This window comes from Schistosoma mansoni (assembly GCF_000237925.1).
Source record: "Schistosoma mansoni, WGS project CABG00000000 data, supercontig 0182, strain Puerto Rico, whole genome shotgun sequence".
NCBI lineage: Eukaryota > Metazoa > Platyhelminthes > Trematoda > Strigeidida > Schistosomatidae > Schistosoma > Schistosoma mansoni.
In genome coordinates, this window is record NW_017386066.1 from 464,999 (window position 1) to 483,848 (window position 18,850).

At 33.9% G+C, this 18,850-nt stretch overlaps 1 protein-coding gene and 1 non-coding gene across 2 annotated transcripts in view; one reads left to right on the plus strand and one right to left on the minus strand.

The window, feature by feature from the left end:
- Positions 1 to 18,850, minus strand: part of Smp_143410 (hypothetical protein) — a gene marked incomplete at both ends in the record, with an annotated part of 57,544 nt that overhangs the window by 31,399 nt on the left and 7,295 nt on the right. Inside the window, 2 exons of the mRNA XM_018795043.1 lie at positions 868 to 1,142; positions 8,024 to 8,634. Coding sequence (XP_018647019.1) covers positions 868 to 1,142; positions 8,024 to 8,634 — 886 coding nt within the window. The remainder of the gene's footprint in view (positions 1 to 867; positions 1,143 to 8,023; positions 8,635 to 18,850) is intronic.
- Positions 16,880 to 16,951, plus strand: Smp_tRNA_01606_Pseudo_CGA.1.1. The gene has a single exon. It is a non-coding gene (tRNA).

Below are 18,850 nucleotides of genomic sequence, written 5' to 3' on the forward strand. Positions count from 1 at the left end.
AACAATCATTAATGTACGTATCAAGTGTTTACTGTGGACTGTATATAGATAAAGACCAGTTTCAAACAAAAACCAATATTATATCAAGAGTTCTTTTTTGATTGGAGTGGACTAAGAGGTTATATCATTGTATGTTAAAGAAACTAGTCCATTTATCATGAAACCTGGACATAAAAACCAACAAATAAGTTTACGTAGAAGACGACATGAATAAATAAACAATGAATAATAAAACATCAATGGGTAGATTCAAACAAACAATGCTATATGAATTTAAACTTCACCCCATCGCACAACCAAGTGGATATCAGGACTCAGTAGCCGAGTGAATAACGCGATGGCGTTGGAAGCGAGGGTACTGGGTTCGAGTCCCAGGGTGAACATCAACACTGAGATGCAGGTACATCCAGCTGATGAGTCCCAAATACGACGAAAGGCGCGTCAAACTGGATTCCACTGCTAGCCACTATCCATCTCTGCTTACAGTGCTTATGAATTGAGGCTATATCGAGACAATACGCACAGTATGCACATATGCCAATTAGAGACTGACCAGTTGCAGTCCTAACACATCGATGGGAAGATTCAAACAAACAGTACTAAGTGAATTTAATGAATAAAGAGTTTTAAAGAAATTTAGTAATAAATACATCTGCTCCAGTTTGTTTGATTTTGAACTCTATCAGTTCAAATTTCCAGTCATTGCTCTCCAACATTTTGAGAACCCACGTAATAGGTCTTATTCACCCTAACAAGTCAGAAGACTATAAGGAATTAAATGAATACAAAACTTCACTTCATAACCAAATTTATGTATATGTGAATGGCAAGCTTCAAAATTTATCATAACACATAGAAGCTTCTTACCAGAAATATCAATTACGAGACGATGTATTAATGGATTAGTTGGATCAACTTGTCTTGGTCTTATATTTAATCCATATCGTGATTTTAATGATTCCCATTGAGTCGGACCATTATTTGTAGATGGTTGATCTGTTGAAGCAAAATCAATACGCATATTTGGAGGTCCATTCGCTATAGTTGTACAGGTCAATTTAATTGCATCTTCTAAACTTCGTTCAGCTGATAATAACTCTGTATGGATCATACGTGGAACGAGAATGATTTCAGTTTGTAAACTGTGATATAAATTGAGGTAAAAAGATTAAGGGGGGGGGAAAGATTTAAATATAATTATTGACGATTTCGTCATATTACTATTATTATTAATATTATATAGTATAAATTGTATTTGTCTCAGACTGATTTTATTTGAGGTGTCATTGAAAAAAAAAGATCACTAAGCAGCTGTTTCACTTCAGTATAATACTATACAGTATCGGACATGCATAATCCTACCTACAAACTAAACCGATTTCCATTAAACTCTTCCAAAGAAACTATAATCTTCGGCTCACTACTAACTTAATTTACGGTGTTCCTATGAGAGAATTCGCACTTTTTTGTAGCTCAGGCCTGTTGTACTGAAATAGTCACTCCTGATCGCATTGGGTGATTGTCGCGCTATATCATAAAGGGACTGAAGTTGGAAATGTATACAATTGATAATCGACCCAGCTGTCCTGATTGTCACGCTTTTTTTCCGGCACCGAATGTACTGAGTTCATTCCTTGGGTGGGTTATAGCTTTGGACAGCAGAAAAATCTAACACTAAACCGAGACACTTGTTCAGTGCTTCCTGTTTTTAATTGTTATCCCAACTGAGATCAATCTGTGGGAAGCATAGTTATCGAAAGAATACAAAATCCACAAAACCTTTTCAATTAAATACCACAGTAGTTGAACAGAGAAAAATAAATGAACCAAAAAAAGACAATTTAAATCAAAGGAAACGGGACAATTGTTCTTTTTCAATATGATATTAATTTAAAACTGAGAATCTACATGCTTACATTGAACCGAATCTGTATAACTTCAGATCCTGTAGAAAGCATATTATCTTCAGACTACACTTCTTACTTTAGACAATATCAGTCACAAATTATTCAACTAAAAAAGAATAAGTTTTGAACATTAAACATTTTTATCCAATATCAGGTTCCATCCTGCCTTCATTAGCTAATTTGTCGTAACGAAGACTTAAACTTAGGTTTTTTTGGTAGTTGGTTTTAATTAGCAGCTTGCAACTATGGTTTTGAAATAATTGGTGCTTTTTGGGTGTTGGGGTTCAAACTTTAATCAGCCGACTTCACAGTCCAAGTAGTTTTAATTGATCTATTCAGGTTGTGATTACACTTTTATTTTTAAAAAGCGTTATCGAATAATAATTCAATGTAAATGTAATAGATAAAAGTTATATCCTTAATAAAATGATAGGGAAAAATAAAAGAATATTGGTTATTTTGTGACAATAATTTCTATCTTAGATTCATCATTTGTGATCTGATCAAATATGTTGTCACTAAACTTCTGAACCGATCAGTGTTAAACAACCTTTAAAAACCTGGAGGCATGGAACGTGCGTTTCGTCCCAGGGTGAGACTCCTCAGTAGGCCCGTCCACAAAACCCCATTAAAGAGAATCAAACTCAGAGCCTTCAATCTTGCGTGCGAAACGCTAACTTCTAGATCACTAAGTAGGGATTTAATAGCGTTAACGTCTAGCTTCAATCAATCCATAACATTCCGTGATCATCTTTCATTGTTTTCGATGGGTGACTATCCCACGCCCAACACGGATTCGCTCCTTTGGTAAAGGCTTCTAACTAGAACTCTAGAAACTTCCTCTGGAAGCTAGTCACTAGTGAGTAGATGATAATTATCATTGAGATGTTATGGAGATTGCTAAATCTCATTGAAATTTTAGATTGGTTCATAATTTCCGAGAGTTTCAACATTCTGTACAATCTCTTACTGACAATTATATTGTCTTTGTTAATAGGCCTTTGTATTTGTTTCTTATTCATATTGGTAGATTGTCAACTACCACTATTTTTAAATCATAATTACTTCTTCTGATGAATGTTTACTCATATAAGCACATTAATAAATTGGTAAACACCGTTGACATGATGTATATGTTTTTGATTGAACCTGACCAGTTTTCTCTTAATAATCACAACTTCAGCTAACTATTCTAAGAATATTTATTTAATTATTCGAACACATTATTATTGGTACAATGGGGCACCAAAGACATATACACCACACAATAACAATGAGGCCAGTAGTATTTTCCCATTGATTCGTATGAGGGCTGTAATACTGTCCAGGTTCCCAAACAAAAGCATATGATTTCCTTAAGGGGCTCACTTACTGAGCCATTTGCCCTGATAGTCTAATCCACAAGGTAGTGGAGCAATGTTAGTAGATGTAGTCCCATGATAGTCGGTGACCAAGAATATGATGACATATAAATCTGTTACATAACTGATAAAGTGTAATTCTCAAGCTTTAAATAGTTCAATAAATAAGTAACTGGATCCTGTCAATTTAGATAATCAATTCCAAGTTAGGTACATCGAAACAGTTTTATTTCTAATTTTTAGTAGTTTATGAACTCAGCTAAGAAGATTAAAATTTTCATTTATACAGCTCAAAGCAAAATCTATTTTAAAGCATATTAGTACTGATATACAAATAAGAGATTTATTTTTAACGTTCTAATAATGAGTTCTTTTTTTTCCCTCATTATGTTTACTTAATGGATTAAACTATTCAGGTTATTAGGTCCAATTTTACTAAAACTTTTCTAATCAGAAGGGGGTTTTGTGGAGATTTTATATAGTTGAGATCATAAGTCAATTTGAACTAGACCACCAAGGAAAACCTGGAAACAATGGACGGTCGTTTCGTTCTATTATGGAATGCGCACTGCTGAGAAGTCCCACAATAGGACATAACGGCCGTCCAGTGCTTCCAGATTTTCCTTGGTGATCTAGCTTCAATTGATTCATGATTTCAACTATAAAACTTTTTTCTTATGCTATAGAGTTGTTTCGTCATAATGTATGGACTCAATTGTTTTGAAGTTAAGAATCTTTCATAAAAACAGAATTTATCAGGCTCGATCTTCAATAGGTTTGCCGACGTATACTGCTAAAGAGCCTGATTCTATGATAAATTTCTTGTTTAGTGCTTTCTACTAATCAATGGCTATATAACGAAAGTTAGACCATAATAAAAAAAAATATGAAATTCGACAATCTCTACAAACTATTTACATTGATGTGTTAAGAAATTCATGCAATTAAGTTTAGTTAGTAAACTTTTGTCAAGCGAAAGTTACAAAATATTTTGGAGATAAATGAATTCGTTTTAATCCTCAATAATATTTCAGAATTAAATTTCATTATGAGCCGTTATCAGTTAAACATTCATTGTCAAAATCAAGGATTACTGAAATGGTTGATGTGTCATAGCCCCAAATGGTACGGCCGAGAGTGGGGAGAGTCCACTCTCCATCTCGAAATGCTCTCATATGGCCACGAGTATATGGCCTCTGACAAGGAAGTCCTACTCACTGTCTTCTTGTGGCATCAATGTTGTTTACGAAATTGAGAGGACGAAAAGCGAATGTCCGACGCTTTAACCGGGTTGGTGGATACGAGGATCCACCAAGGGGATTCAGAAAACCCTGATTCCAAACTAATGGTGCACATGGGCTCCAGTATTCAGAGGGAACAAATGACGTATGAACCAATCGTTGGTCACCGGCTACCATGGAACTGCATTTCTTTTCGATGCTCCACTACCTTGTAGATCGGATCTGTAGGTCAAAGGCTCCGGGTGTGGTCCCTTAAGAGAACCACCTGCTTCCGTTTAGGCATCTAGGCAGCATCACAGCCCTCACACAAATCAAATGAGATTTGTGTGGCGCATATATATCTGGTGCCCGTTTGTACCAATATTTATGTGTTCAAATAAATAATAAACATGATATGTCGTAGATTGTAATTCAACAACAGTGTGCATCGAGAGAATTATCATCCTCAAGTATGTTAAACTTTTAAATCATAAATTTATACTTATGAAACTACAGGAAATTAGAGGAGAAATCGTGAATGAATCCAGGTATATAATGTGGGTTATTGAATTTCGATGAATTTTCTACTGAAATAGAATGATCACCAGGAAACCTTGCTTACAATGTTATAGTAACAATCACTGTAGATTGTGTTGACAAATATTTGATATTATTAGTAAAGAGAGTTTGTGGGAATTACTGAATTCTATGTTTTACTTCACCAACTTAAATAAAAAACCATTGAAACATATTAGTACCGGACTGCTACTTCATCCTAGTATGGAACTGTTTATCAGTGGGTCTTACAACCATATATATGCGACTGAACTCAAGAACTTCATGAATCTCGGAAATAACTATGTTTTCTATAAGTTCAGAGTTAACTGGTAATCTTTACTTACAAATGATTGTCTTTTCTTATTCAAATCAGTTAAGTAGTTGTAACTGTAACCCTTTAAATTACAGTAAACCCTACTGGACTGGAAATTCCTCTACTCTGGTTTTGATTAAAAGCGATGGATATGTATAGAGCATCTGTAATATTCTTTTAAAAAGTATAATTTGATGAACTTAATCTTAAAAAGTAAAGAATTTTGGACATACTTGTTAATAACGAATTATATTCAAACATGTTTGCCAACTATTTTTTTAGAACTAGTTAGTAGCTATTTCAAAATCTTAACTATAGAATGTGACACACTTCATTGAAAATAAAATAATTTAATAAAAACAATTTAAGCTTAGCATATATCATTAGGAAACGATCGACTTAATGAAAATTCCTTCGGGATTATTATTTTGGAGAAGTTTCATGATAATATTCATACTGATAACTAAATTAAAAACGATGTCAACCAACACTTAATACAGATAGCCTTCAGTCTTTATTATTATAACATTATTATTGTTACTATATGTTGAGGGAAATCTGTCAGGATACTTCAGGTCAATTGTATTACTCTTAAATGAGATAAGTAATTTAGTGAAACTAAAGTAAAATGTCCTTAAAGATGTTTTGATAAATATGAGTCTTTTAGGGAATCAAATCGATCCATACTAAAAGATTAAACAAATATGATATTGGTCATCCTCAGTGACCAATCTGTAAATATCACATTCCTACAAGAGGTTGATCGACAGCTGGACAACATAGTGATAACGTCTCAGAATATGGACATGGGATACACTTTATCAATTAACACAAAACGAAGTACAGGGTGTTCTATAGACGTATTCTAACTAAAGGCTGATTCGTTCAATTCACCCATTATTCATAAGTTTAAAAGACCAGCGAAAGAAGGAGATCATTTTGGGCTCTAATTAATAAATATAGAAGAATAGTTAAAAGGAAATCCTAGCAATAAACAGCCCCATGAATTGAAACTAAGGTATAAGAAAAGTTAGTCTGAGATTCTCAAAAATCAAGTTAACTTCAAAGGTGAGTATACTAGCAGAATATCCTCTAAATAATGAGTACATTTCACGAGGAATCCTTTAATCATTTGAGAGGCAGTCATCGATAGCATCAATGTAAAATAGTCGAGTACTTATTAGTGAATTTTTACAGATATACTTACAGAATTGTCAAGATTAAATCGTTCATTAAAAATTAAAAAAAAACACATTTTCACAAATAAATGCATTTTAAAGCAAGCTACTTATTGACTTCCTCTCATCTTTTCTTGATTACGAATAAGTTCATTCACGAATCCGTTAGCTATTTTGCCTAGTAGTAGACCACTTTTATATAATAAACAAAATTGAATCGATGAATACAAGAACAGATAGAAAAACTAGATGATATCCTTTCTACTCAGTTAATGAAATCATAAGAAATAGCAAACCTTTCTGTCATCATGGCTAGTTCGCTCATCATATTTGTGTTAATCACTTGCTTAACTGTCAAGATGAGTAAGTTCGCTTAGCACATATGAAATAGACTGTTATTCCACCTTCACCATAGTAAACCGATTAGATCTTTCCAGGTCCTTTTAACTAAAAAACACCGCAGTTGTTTGTATTAAACAAATCGAAAGCTGGACGGATATGCGTATTGATATGTTGAGAAGATTGTTGATTTCAGCTCGTTTGTATTTTTATTAAGAGATTTGTTTTCAAATTACAACATTTTCACTTAGCATTGTTTGTTTGAATCTTCCCATTGATGTATTAGGACTGCAACTGGTCAGTCCCTAATTGGCATATGTGCATACTGTGCGTATTGCCTCGATATAGCTTAAATTCACAAGCATGGTAAGCAAAGCGTCCTGGATTCCACTGCTAGCAACTATCCATCTTTGCTTACAACAATTTCGCACTGAATTGAGCCACAATGTTAAAATAACGAAACAAAAATCCAACTATTTTTTGTCCTATTCTGCTATAGGTTGGTTAAATCTAATTATATCTTTTAATAGACTATGTTATCGTTAGCATCCCAAAGTCATGTGATTATTGTAGACAAATCAAAAGATCTATTGTAAAAATTCTTTTTTCTTCACATTTTACTGGTGTTGTTGAGTATCATTGAAGAGCAGAGACTAGTCTTGTAACTTACTTCGACCATGTGTTTAACCATAGAGAAGAAAATGTATTGTACTAACACAATTTTGATGAACTTCCTTTTCTAATTGCTTTATATACAGAAGTTTAAATATACTTTTAAGTGTAGTAGTGTGATGTGTGCTACAGATGTCGACAGATATAAGTAGTATGTATCATCAATAGAAATTGAAATGCCTGGCGTTAGAAGGTTAAGAAGATCGAAGAGAAGAGAAAGAGAACAGAGAATGATTGGTGTGAAAACGAAGAAACAATCATATCTGAGATAATTGATTGACATTTTTGCAAATCAACTATTTACTGTATGGTTCTCGGATTTACTAAGAGATTCTGTAATTTTATAATTAGATACATCTATTTGTCCCTGCTGGTGTTCTCGTTCACTACAGTTGCATATTACCCAGCTACCATTCTTTATGTTAGAATTTGTCAAAAAAAAAAAAAGAAATCAAATGGAAAAATTTAAACCAACCTCGCATTTGTTGTAACCTTGTAAATTGGTGTTTCTTTCACTCGACTTATTACAGAACAAGTTAAATGTTCAATAGGTAATTTATATTTATCACTATTTCCAATCAATTCTATTGCTGATAATTTTTCATCACTAATTTGACTAACATTAAATGTAGTTGGATAAGCACGAACAGATAAAATTGATAAACCATATGGAGTAACTAATGAATTATCAACATAGAATGGTGGAACATGAACTGATTGACCATTACGATACCAATAAACATTTTGTATTGTTAATGTATTGGATTGTGAATTTAGTATACCAGCTAATGAAATTGAACGAAATCGACAAGCAATACGTGCTGGTTTATTCTCTAATAATATTGATTTATTGGAGGTTTTAATATTAGCTAATTTAATAGATTCATCAATTTGTGCATTAATACTATGGGCAATAGTTGCATGTTGATCTTGATTAATTAATTGTTGATTAGGTAAAATAGATTTTGAAAGATTTTGATTGATCTCATCAAAGTTAAACTCTTTATCACCTGGTAAAATATAAATTTGAGGTGAAATTGGTTCATATAATTCCCAATCAATTTCATAGTATGCAATAATTGGATCCTGAAAAAATAAAAAAAAATTGATATTAATTTAAAATTTATCTTATATAGTTGAGATCATGAGTCAATTGAAGCTAGATCATCATGGAAAACCTAGCAGCACTGAACGGCCAACTCGTCCTATTATGGGACTCGTCCTTGGCAGTGTACATCCACTATCCTACCTCGCGAGATTCCAACCCAGGACCTATCAGTCTCGTGCGCGAACACTTAACCACTAGACCACTGAGCCGGCTGGCATCCAACGGTGTTAATGTCTAACTTCAACCAATCCACAAAGTTCAGCCACCATTCACCAATGTCTTCAATGAGTTATTATCTCACAACAGATCTGATTGAACTCCACTGGTCACTGCTTCTCACTAGAACTCCAAGAAATATCTCTTGAAGTCAGTCACTAGTAAGCATATGATAATTATCAGGTTTTCCATGGTGGTCTAGCATCAATTGATTAATGATCTCAACTATACAAAATTACTAAAATCTACACAAAACCCCCTTCTGTTAAAATTAATTGTTAAACAATGTGAATATTTATTTTATATAATGAAAATGATTCTTTGAGATTATACTTGTAACATTCAATATTGATTCGTATTTCAATAGTTAATAATATAAAATGACAATTGTTTCAATCAGTGATAGAATAAGGAAGCAAAATCAAGAAATATCATATGTCACTCGTTTAAACTCATACCAGCCAGCTCACGACTTTTTAATTTTGGATCATTTAAACTGTAGTGAATTGTTCAACTCTGTAAGAAGCAATGGCTCCAAATGTTGCTTCTTTATTCATCAACATACTATTAATTGAGAAAATTGACTTTTATATCAATAATTATCATTAAGGTGAATCAAATTGTGAGATCGGAGACATTGTGGTTGCTGGTAATATGGATTGAAAAGAATGAATATTATTCAGATATCGACTACTGAAATGCTAATATCTAACTGGCGATCACTCAATATTTGTCGTCAGGATCGATCAAGAAATAAAAAAACGGAAGCTTGTTGAAATATTTTACACTGAGAATTCTATGTTGTATCCAATGATTTCTGATAATTGACTATATTACTTATGTAAACAATCTTGAATTGTTCACTATACAGAATGACATTATTGAATGAATTTCCTTGATGTGGATAGCTTTCAATACTAAAACTTTTCATTTATTATATTACTTTTTAAATAATTCAGTAGTATGATTTGATTCAGTTTTGAAAGTTTGGCAAAATAATCTTTACTTAAAACAATGACTAGAAATTTTACTACAAATAATCAGTGGATCAGGAGGGGTTTTGTGAAGATTTCAGTATTTAAATAGTTGAAATCATGAGTCAATTGAAGCTAGACTACCACGGAAAACCTGGAAGCACTGGACGGCCGTTTCGTCCTATTATGGGACTCTTCAGCAGTGCGCATCCACGATCCCGCACTCGCATTATCTCGCATTTGAGTTCTAGTGGGAAGCAGTGACCAGTGGAGTTCAACCAAGTCTGTTGTAGAGATATCAACTCACTTAAGACAATTGGCGAACAGTTGCTTAAACATCGTGGATTGGTTGAAGTTAGACATTAACACCGTTGGATATTGGACGGCTCAGTGGTCTATCGATTAAGGGCTCTGGCTCAAGACTGTTAGGTCATGGATTCGAATCTCGCAAGTGCGGGATCGCGGATGCGCACTGCTGAGGAGTTCCATAATGGGATGAAACGGCCGTCCAGTGCTTCCAGGTTTTCCCTGGTGGCCTAGCTTCAATTAAGTCATGTTTTCAACTATGAAAATAATCAATGATCAGTTAACTAACTTTTAGAATTCTACCTATAAATCACCTTAAAATTTGGACAAGATGTTATTTTTAAGAATTTCCTTACTCAATTTTATATAAATAGCGATAGATTCTATTTATATGCGTGTATAAATATGATAGAATAGAATCTCAAGAGGTTTATTATTGTCCTAAATAGAGTGTAAATCCATATTTTACAAACAACCTAATTGATATGAAAATTTGGCTAACACTGTTACTTATTGAATGCTTTAAAAGTCATTTTGTTTGTTTACAAATTCGGTTTGTATTCGATATGATCAATAATTTAGTCATTATTAGAATGAGGATTCACGGAAACGAGGAAGCGCTGGACAGTCATTTCGTCGAATTATTATACTCCTCGACACTGCGCATCCACTTCAGTTATTGTCAATAGCTTGTCTGATGATACCCATGACATAATGTATCGTGTTTATCTATATAAATATAAACTGATGGCATTTTACACAGATTAGAAGAAAACATGAATGAATTGATCAACTCTCCATATTCATTTATACATTCCATTCTGAAGTATATCTATCTTTAGATGTATAGTTTTACGTTATGATCAAGAAGGTGCAGTTATCTCCTGAATGTTTAAATGGTTAATCCAACAAAACGAAGTTTGATGCTCTAATTATGTGATACAGATGTTCCCTTCCTGTTTAGATGAATTATTCACAGGACAAAGGAACTAACAAAAGTCTCGGATTAAATTATAAAAGCATTAATAATTTTATATAGTTGTGATCATGAGACAACTGAAGCTAGACCACCATGGAAAACCTGGAAGCACTGCACGGCCAACTCGTCCTGTTGTGGGACTCCTCAGCAGTGCGCATTCACCATCTCACCTCGTGAGATTCCAACCCAGGAGCTACCAGTCTCGCGCCAGGCATCCAACGGTGTTAATGTCTAACTTCAATCAATCCACGAAATTGAGCAACCATTCACCAATGTTTTCAGTGAGTTCATATCTCTCAACAGATCTGGTTGAACTCCACTGGTCACTACTTCTCACTAGAACTCCAAGAAATACCTCATGGCGCCGGCCACTAGTGAGCATATGATCATTATCAGAAGGGGGTTTTCGTGGAGATTTTAATAATTGTCTAAAAGAAATCAGTAGAAGTGATATGGAATACCAACATAAATGTACCAATGTATTAATTTAAACGAATTTATAGATTCACTAATGCTTTATTTTGACTTCTTGACATAACATTTATTTCAACCATTCTTATTGAATGTTAAACGATTAAAGATAACCAGAAAGAAACTTTAAACTGAGATTCAGCATCAACTTATAACTGTTACATGAAAGTCGAGTCACTTAGATTGGTGGGTACATTACATTTTGACGGTGCGAAGCTGATCATTATTAAGGACTGGATAAAATTATTCTAGAGATTATAAATTGAACAGTTAGCATAGTAAAATCTATCATGTAAATGAATTTAAAATTAGCTATTGACGAAAAAAAAGAAAGCGGCAGAATCTGACAATATACCAGCTGAAGCTCTGAAATCTGACATTGAAGTAACTGCAAACATGGTTCACCTTCTGTTCAAGAAGATTTGGGAAGAGGAACAAGTGCCAACGGACTGGAAAGAAGGATACCTCATCAAGATACCAAAGAAAGGAAATCTGAGCAAATGTGAGAATTACAGAGGCATCAGTTTGTTGTCAGTACCAGGAAAAGTTTTCAACAGAGTGTTGCTCAAGCGGATGAAAGATGCAGTAGACGCACGACTTCGAGATCAATAATCTGGATTCCGAAAGGGTCGGTCTTGCACAGACCGAATTGCGACACCACGGATCATCGTCGAACAATCAGTTGAGTGGGATTCCCCACTATAAATCAACTTCATTGACTAAAAGAAGGCGCTTGACAGTGTGGACTGGAGAAAATTATGGAGATTTCTCCGACACTATGGAGTTCCTCAGAAGATTTTCAACATTATCCAGAACTCATACGACGGACTACAGTGCAAAGTCATACATGGAGGACAGGTGACAGATGCACTTCCAGTAAAAACTGCCTACTCTCCCCCTTCCTCTTTCTTCTGGTGATTGACTGGATTATGAAGACCTCGACATCTTAGGAATACAATGGACATTTCAAAATCAATTAGACGATTTGGACTTCGCAGATGACCTAGACATCCTATCTCATACATACGAACAAATACAGACGAAGACAACAAGTTTATCAGCAGCCTCTGCATCAATAGGCCTCAACATACACAAAGGAAAAAGCAAGATTCTCAAATACAACACGGAGAACGCCAAGCCAATCACAGTTGATGACAAAACTCTGGAAGAGGTGTAATCCTTCATGTACCTGGGAGGCTTCATTGATGAACAAGGAGGATCTGATGCAGATGCAAAGGCGAGGATTGGCTGTGAAAAGGCTGCATTCCTACAATCGAAGAACATATGGAACTCAAAACAACTGTCAACTAATATGAAAGTGAGAATCTTCAATACGAACATCAATACAATCCTACTGTATGGAGCTGAAACGTGGAGAACCACTTCATCCATCGTCAAGCAGGTACAAGTATTTATAAACAGTTTTCTGCTCAAAATAGCCTTAAACATCAATGGGAAGATGCAAACAACCAATACAAAATGAATTAAACTCAGTAAGGTTTAGCATCTTCTGGTTATAATTACCATGGTTTATAAAAACATTATTACTGACCAAAATATTGTAAGTATGAATGAATAAAATATCTTATTTAAAAATCAACTTTTACTCTCCATAAAATAAACATTAATTGAACTAACTTTATTATCCCATGGAGAGGGCATCGTAAATTGACACCATAGTTTAATCGGGGCTTCCGGTGATAAAGGATCAACAATACGTGCCCATGATAAATCTGAACCAATTTCTACATGTTTACCCTCATGTAAACCTGGTTTTGTAGCTGTAACAGTACGACTTGGTGGTCGACCTTGTGGTAATTGAGCATATTCTGTTGAACTTGGTAGTACTGGTTCACGCCATAGCCAGGATTTAACTTTTTGTGTTCCAACCAATGGACAAATTAGTTTGACCTATGATTTTTAGAGAAGAAATAATTTCTTAAAGTTTCAAATCATTTGATACTGCGTTATTTTATTTTATCTGATAAACAATGTAAAATAAGTGTGTTATACTCAGTACTTCATTTGTCGGATCCATGCTACACAGTGGAGTTTTAATTCAGTTTGAAATGGTTCGAATTATCGCACTGTTGATATTTTCGACTTAAATTTAATCAGTCTTAGCTGGTGATGAGAAATACCAATAATGCGATAATCCAAACCATTTCAAATTGAATTAAATCTCATACTCGTCGAACAAGTAAGTGACTGTCTCTTCTAAGTAGCTAAGTGGATATCCCGAAGGCAATTGAAGCAAACAGTACTTGGTCGGACTGCCGGAGTGAACATTAAACTCTGGAATGTTGGTACATCCGGCTGGTGAGTCCAAAATAGGATAAACCATGCTTCCTGAATTTCAATGCTAGCCATATCCCATCTATGGTAGAGTTTAGTATTTCATTGACAATTTAAATTTCAGCGGTTTGTGTTATCCAAATTTGGCTGTTACGAACATGTTTGCAGCTGAACTCGGGAGGTTGGATAAGAAACACGAAGATGGTAATGGGCAGTGGTAGAAAATTAAATCCGATCGGTAATCCAATTACAACAATAACTCTAAAAAAATCCCAGAGTAAATGATACACCTGTTTATACAATTGCATTACAAAAGTCATTAGAATTCTTGTCATAAAAATCGAACAGAGTATAAACCTTCGGATTGTACTTGAAGTATAAAATATTAAAATGGGTAAAAAAACATAAAAAAGTAAATTTTGGCGATAATCTAATTATCAAAAGGGGGTTTTGTGTAGATTTTAGTAATTTCATATAATTGAGATCATGAGTCAATTGAAGCTAGACCACCATAAAAAACGTGGAAGCATTGAACCCTCGTTTCGTCCTATTTTAGGACTCCTCAGCAGTGTGCATCCACGATTCCGCCTCACGAGATTCAAACCCAGGACCTATCAGTCTCGCGCACTGCTGAGTAACCCCACAATAGGACGAAACGGCCGTCCAGTGCTTCCAGGTTTTCCATTGTGGTCTAGCTTTAATTGAATGATAATTTAATTATCTGGAAATTTTTAGAATCCTTTTTTTAAAAAACCATTATGTTGAGCAATCGATATTTGCTAGAATAAAATGTTAGATATAAAGATGATTAAAAGTAAACATATATAGATTTTACATGAATTAAGCTCTAATAATGTTGTCTACAAAGAAAATGGAAGCTAAACAATAAGACCAACAATAAAAAAGATTCATTTGAGGTGTAAAACATCTCCCTGATTTCCTATTCAAAGTAAGTTATGCAGTTGTAATAAACAAACATCTAAGTTCGAATAATTGAGATTATACATAATTTGAATCTGTAATACAGTGATCTATGGATATTATACTTAAATGAAGATCTTTGTGTCCTGACTTACATCTCGCGGGTAGTCATAACTTGACAATATTGAATAAATCAAAATATAGCATTTGACAGTTGTCCTGCTTTCCCCTGTTTTTTAATCTTTATGCATAAATTGTCAGTCGATAGTAACCCTGTTGTAGCTTCTACCTTAACGTTGTGATCGAGCTTACCTATCTTAAAGACTCATTCAAGCTTAACTGGATAGAATACTTTTTCTTTTAGACCCTAGCATGCCATCCAAGTTGATTGGAATGTGGTAAGCATAAAACGAGCGAACTCATTATGCCAGGGTGAATTTTGATCTCTCACTGTACTGGGTTGTGACGGTAGTAAGGTTTTCACTTTGATAGCGATCGTCTTTAGCGATGCTGAGATCTGGCAACCAAATGAGGGAGTAAGAAAAGTACGAAGCTTAAAATAGCATACCTCATTTTACTTTTCAGATTTTCATTGAAAGCTGTAAGGTCTAGGAAGTATAAAATTAACATATCTAAAGTATCTCACTGAAACATTTTATGAACCGGTCTCAAATTGTCATACCTTTGTCTCTGTAATCACTCTCTCTCTCGTTGTCAAGACCACTCCTAAATCACATTCTACTACACGTACTTCAAGAAGAGGTATTCTTCTACCGTGTGGACGAATATGAAGTGACAACAGTTCTCATCACCTTGTTCATAACGGAGTCTATATATAAAGTTTTACTTTGAAGAGGTTAAAATGCTTCACAAAGGGTTTTGCAGATATAAATAAATATTGACAGCAGGAGCGTTGTATATATGGGCTAATTAGAACAATCTGAACAAATAACCACCTCTTGGCAAATGTTCATAAATCTGTAATTGAACCCTATCTCTATCCAACATGTTTATTTTACATGTACCCGTTTTTGTGATAGAAATCTATTTGAATATCTTATGATTACAATTATATATTTAATGGTTCTCATTTTACACACACACACACACACACATAGATGTTTCAAAAAAAGAAAAAAAACATTTTCAATTTGCACTTTTATTTTTAATTCCAATAAAAGACAAATTAGTAACTAACATCAACTATTAATCATTTAAATTTACACCTTTCACATAATAAATTCATCTATTTATTATCATATTCTTAACTTTTAAAATGATTTACAAGTAACTAACTCATGCTATCCTACTAACTAAAGTTAATATCAGAATAAGCATCTAGTATAGATTTGATAATTTTGATTTTGACGATTACGCTAAAGAAGTTCAGATACGTTTTATATAATTGAGATCATGAGTCAATTGAAGGTAAACCTTTATGGAAATTTTGAAAACACTGGACGGCCGTTTCGTTTTACTATGGGACTCCTCATAAGTGCGCATCCACGATCACACTTCGCTGGATTCGAACCTAGGATCTATCAGTCTCACGCGCAAGCACTTAACCACTAGACCAATGAGATGAACGGCATCCAACGGTGTTAATGTTTAACTACAACCAATTCACGAAATTGAGCAACTGATCATCAATTGTCTTCATTAAGTTGATATCTCCCAACAGACGAAACGGCCGACCAGTGCTTCCAGGTTTTCCATTGTGGTCTAGGTTCAATTGAATCATGATCTCAACTATTAAACATACTTTTCTTTAAACGGATATTCGTCAAGATTAGAACAAATAGTTTGACAAAAATTAGGCGCCGAATATAGAGAAGTCATTATATGTGAAATTATATTTGAAATAATCTTAGCAATTGAAATTTAAAAATAATAATTCCAATGTTTCGTCCAGATAACTTGTTTAGACTTCTTTAGGGTAATCATCAAAATCATCAAAGTAATATATATAGTCAGAAGGGGTTTTGTGGAGATTTTAGTAATTTATAGAGTTGCTCAATTTCGTGAATCAGTTGAAGTTAGACATTAACACCGTTGGATGCCAGCTCAGTGGTCTATCGGTTAAGGGCTTCGGCTCGAAACTGGTAGGTCCTGGGTTCGAATCCCGCGAGAGTGGGTTCGTGGATGCGCACTGCTGAGGAGTCCCATAATGGGACGAAACGGCCGTCCAGTGCTTCCAGGTTTTCCATGGTGGTCTAGCTTCAATTGACTCATGATCTCAACTCTATAATATATATAGTGTTTCTTTTTTAACAATCATATCAGAATCTATACTATGGTAAACTAATCATATTTAGATGGTGAATTTTTGTAAACAGGATAATATGAGTCAGTTAAATAGAGTGAAAATGTTCACGATGTGAAATAAAAAGTGACTGGATGAAATGTGTGTGTGTGTGTATGTGTAAGAATGATATTCAGTGTTGATATGTTTCTATATGAAGTAAAACTAAAAGTGTAAATTGAAGATTGACAAAATTGTTTCTGAATCATCAAATTGCAAATAAAAAATACAAAACATCAAGTACATAAATTGTAATGCTAAATATAACTCATATTGTTTTCAGTCAAAATAACGATTCATGTGGAATAAACAGGCTGAATAAAAGAAAGAAAGGGTCCAATTACTTGTTGATGAATGGTTGCCAAATGGTTGCTAGCTGATTACCATCCTTTCTGTTTGGGCTGTTCTTATTCGCCCATACACATATACATACACACACACACACACACATTTTATCCAGTCTTCTTTTATTTCACATCGTGAACTTTTCACTTGATTCTCATTTAACTGACTCATATTGTCCTGCTACACAAATTCGACATACAAATATGATTGGTTTAACGTAGTATAGATTTTGATGATTTTGATGATTACCCTAAAGAAGTCCAAACAAGTTATCTGGACGAAACATTGGAATTATTTTTTTTGTGTGGAGATTTAGTATTTTCATAGTTGAAAGCGTGAGTCAATTGAAGCTAGACCACCAGGGAAAACCTGGAAGCATCATCGTTTATCATTTTATAGATTTCAATAATAAAAATGTACCGCTGACAGAATGAAACTTAAAGTAGGAAGAATATGTATTTGTAAAATCTCAGCGAATTGAATTTCAAGTAAATCCAACATTTTTCCTGGCAATCGAGTCCAAGCTTTTCTTCAAATCCATTCGTTGAGATTTCACAAATATATTGTAGTGAACAGAACATTAGTTGGGGACAATCGCATTTATTTAGGCACAAATTCTGATAACCATACAGTGGACAGTTAATTTGCAAGATATCAACCAATTGTCTCAATCTTCACTGTTCCTTCTGTAAATATCAGTCCGTTTTCTCTGATTTCACTGTTCATACATTTTCCCACCAATTGAGCTTCATTTCAGTTCTTTCCCTATCGGTCTTCTGCCAAAATACATTCGATGTCTGACCATCGCCATATATTACTTATATGGATATAAGTAGACTACACTACAGTATTATTCCTATTTAATGTCTTACATCAACTCGGCGCACAAATACTTTGAAACTATTCGCTTTAATTTAGATGAGAGTTCTTATATAGAACGAAACTTCATTTAGATTTTTTTTTTAAAAATTCACCTGAAAATAATGTGGATAAAGAAAAACACATATAGACAAATCTAAAATCTCATTTGTGTTTTGCGACATTTCTGTATGAATTGTGTCTATGTGTAAGTGTGAATACAAACCCTTCTCTCTCTCTCTCTATCTCTTTTTCCCTTTCTCTTTTTTTCCTCTTCAAATGATGTTAAGTTTGTTTATAACTTCATACTTCAGAAATCAGTTAGTTAGTTAGTCCACTGAACAGTGCTTTATATTTGCATTTATTTCCTATACATGAAGGTTGTACATTGGTTCAAATTGTTGTTATTTCCAATTAGAATTATTCATTTCACATTTTTTTAAAAAAAAAACAGCACAACAACATACAATTCATAAAGAAGAAAATAACATTTTGTCATTTCCAAATACCTTATTATTATTATTATT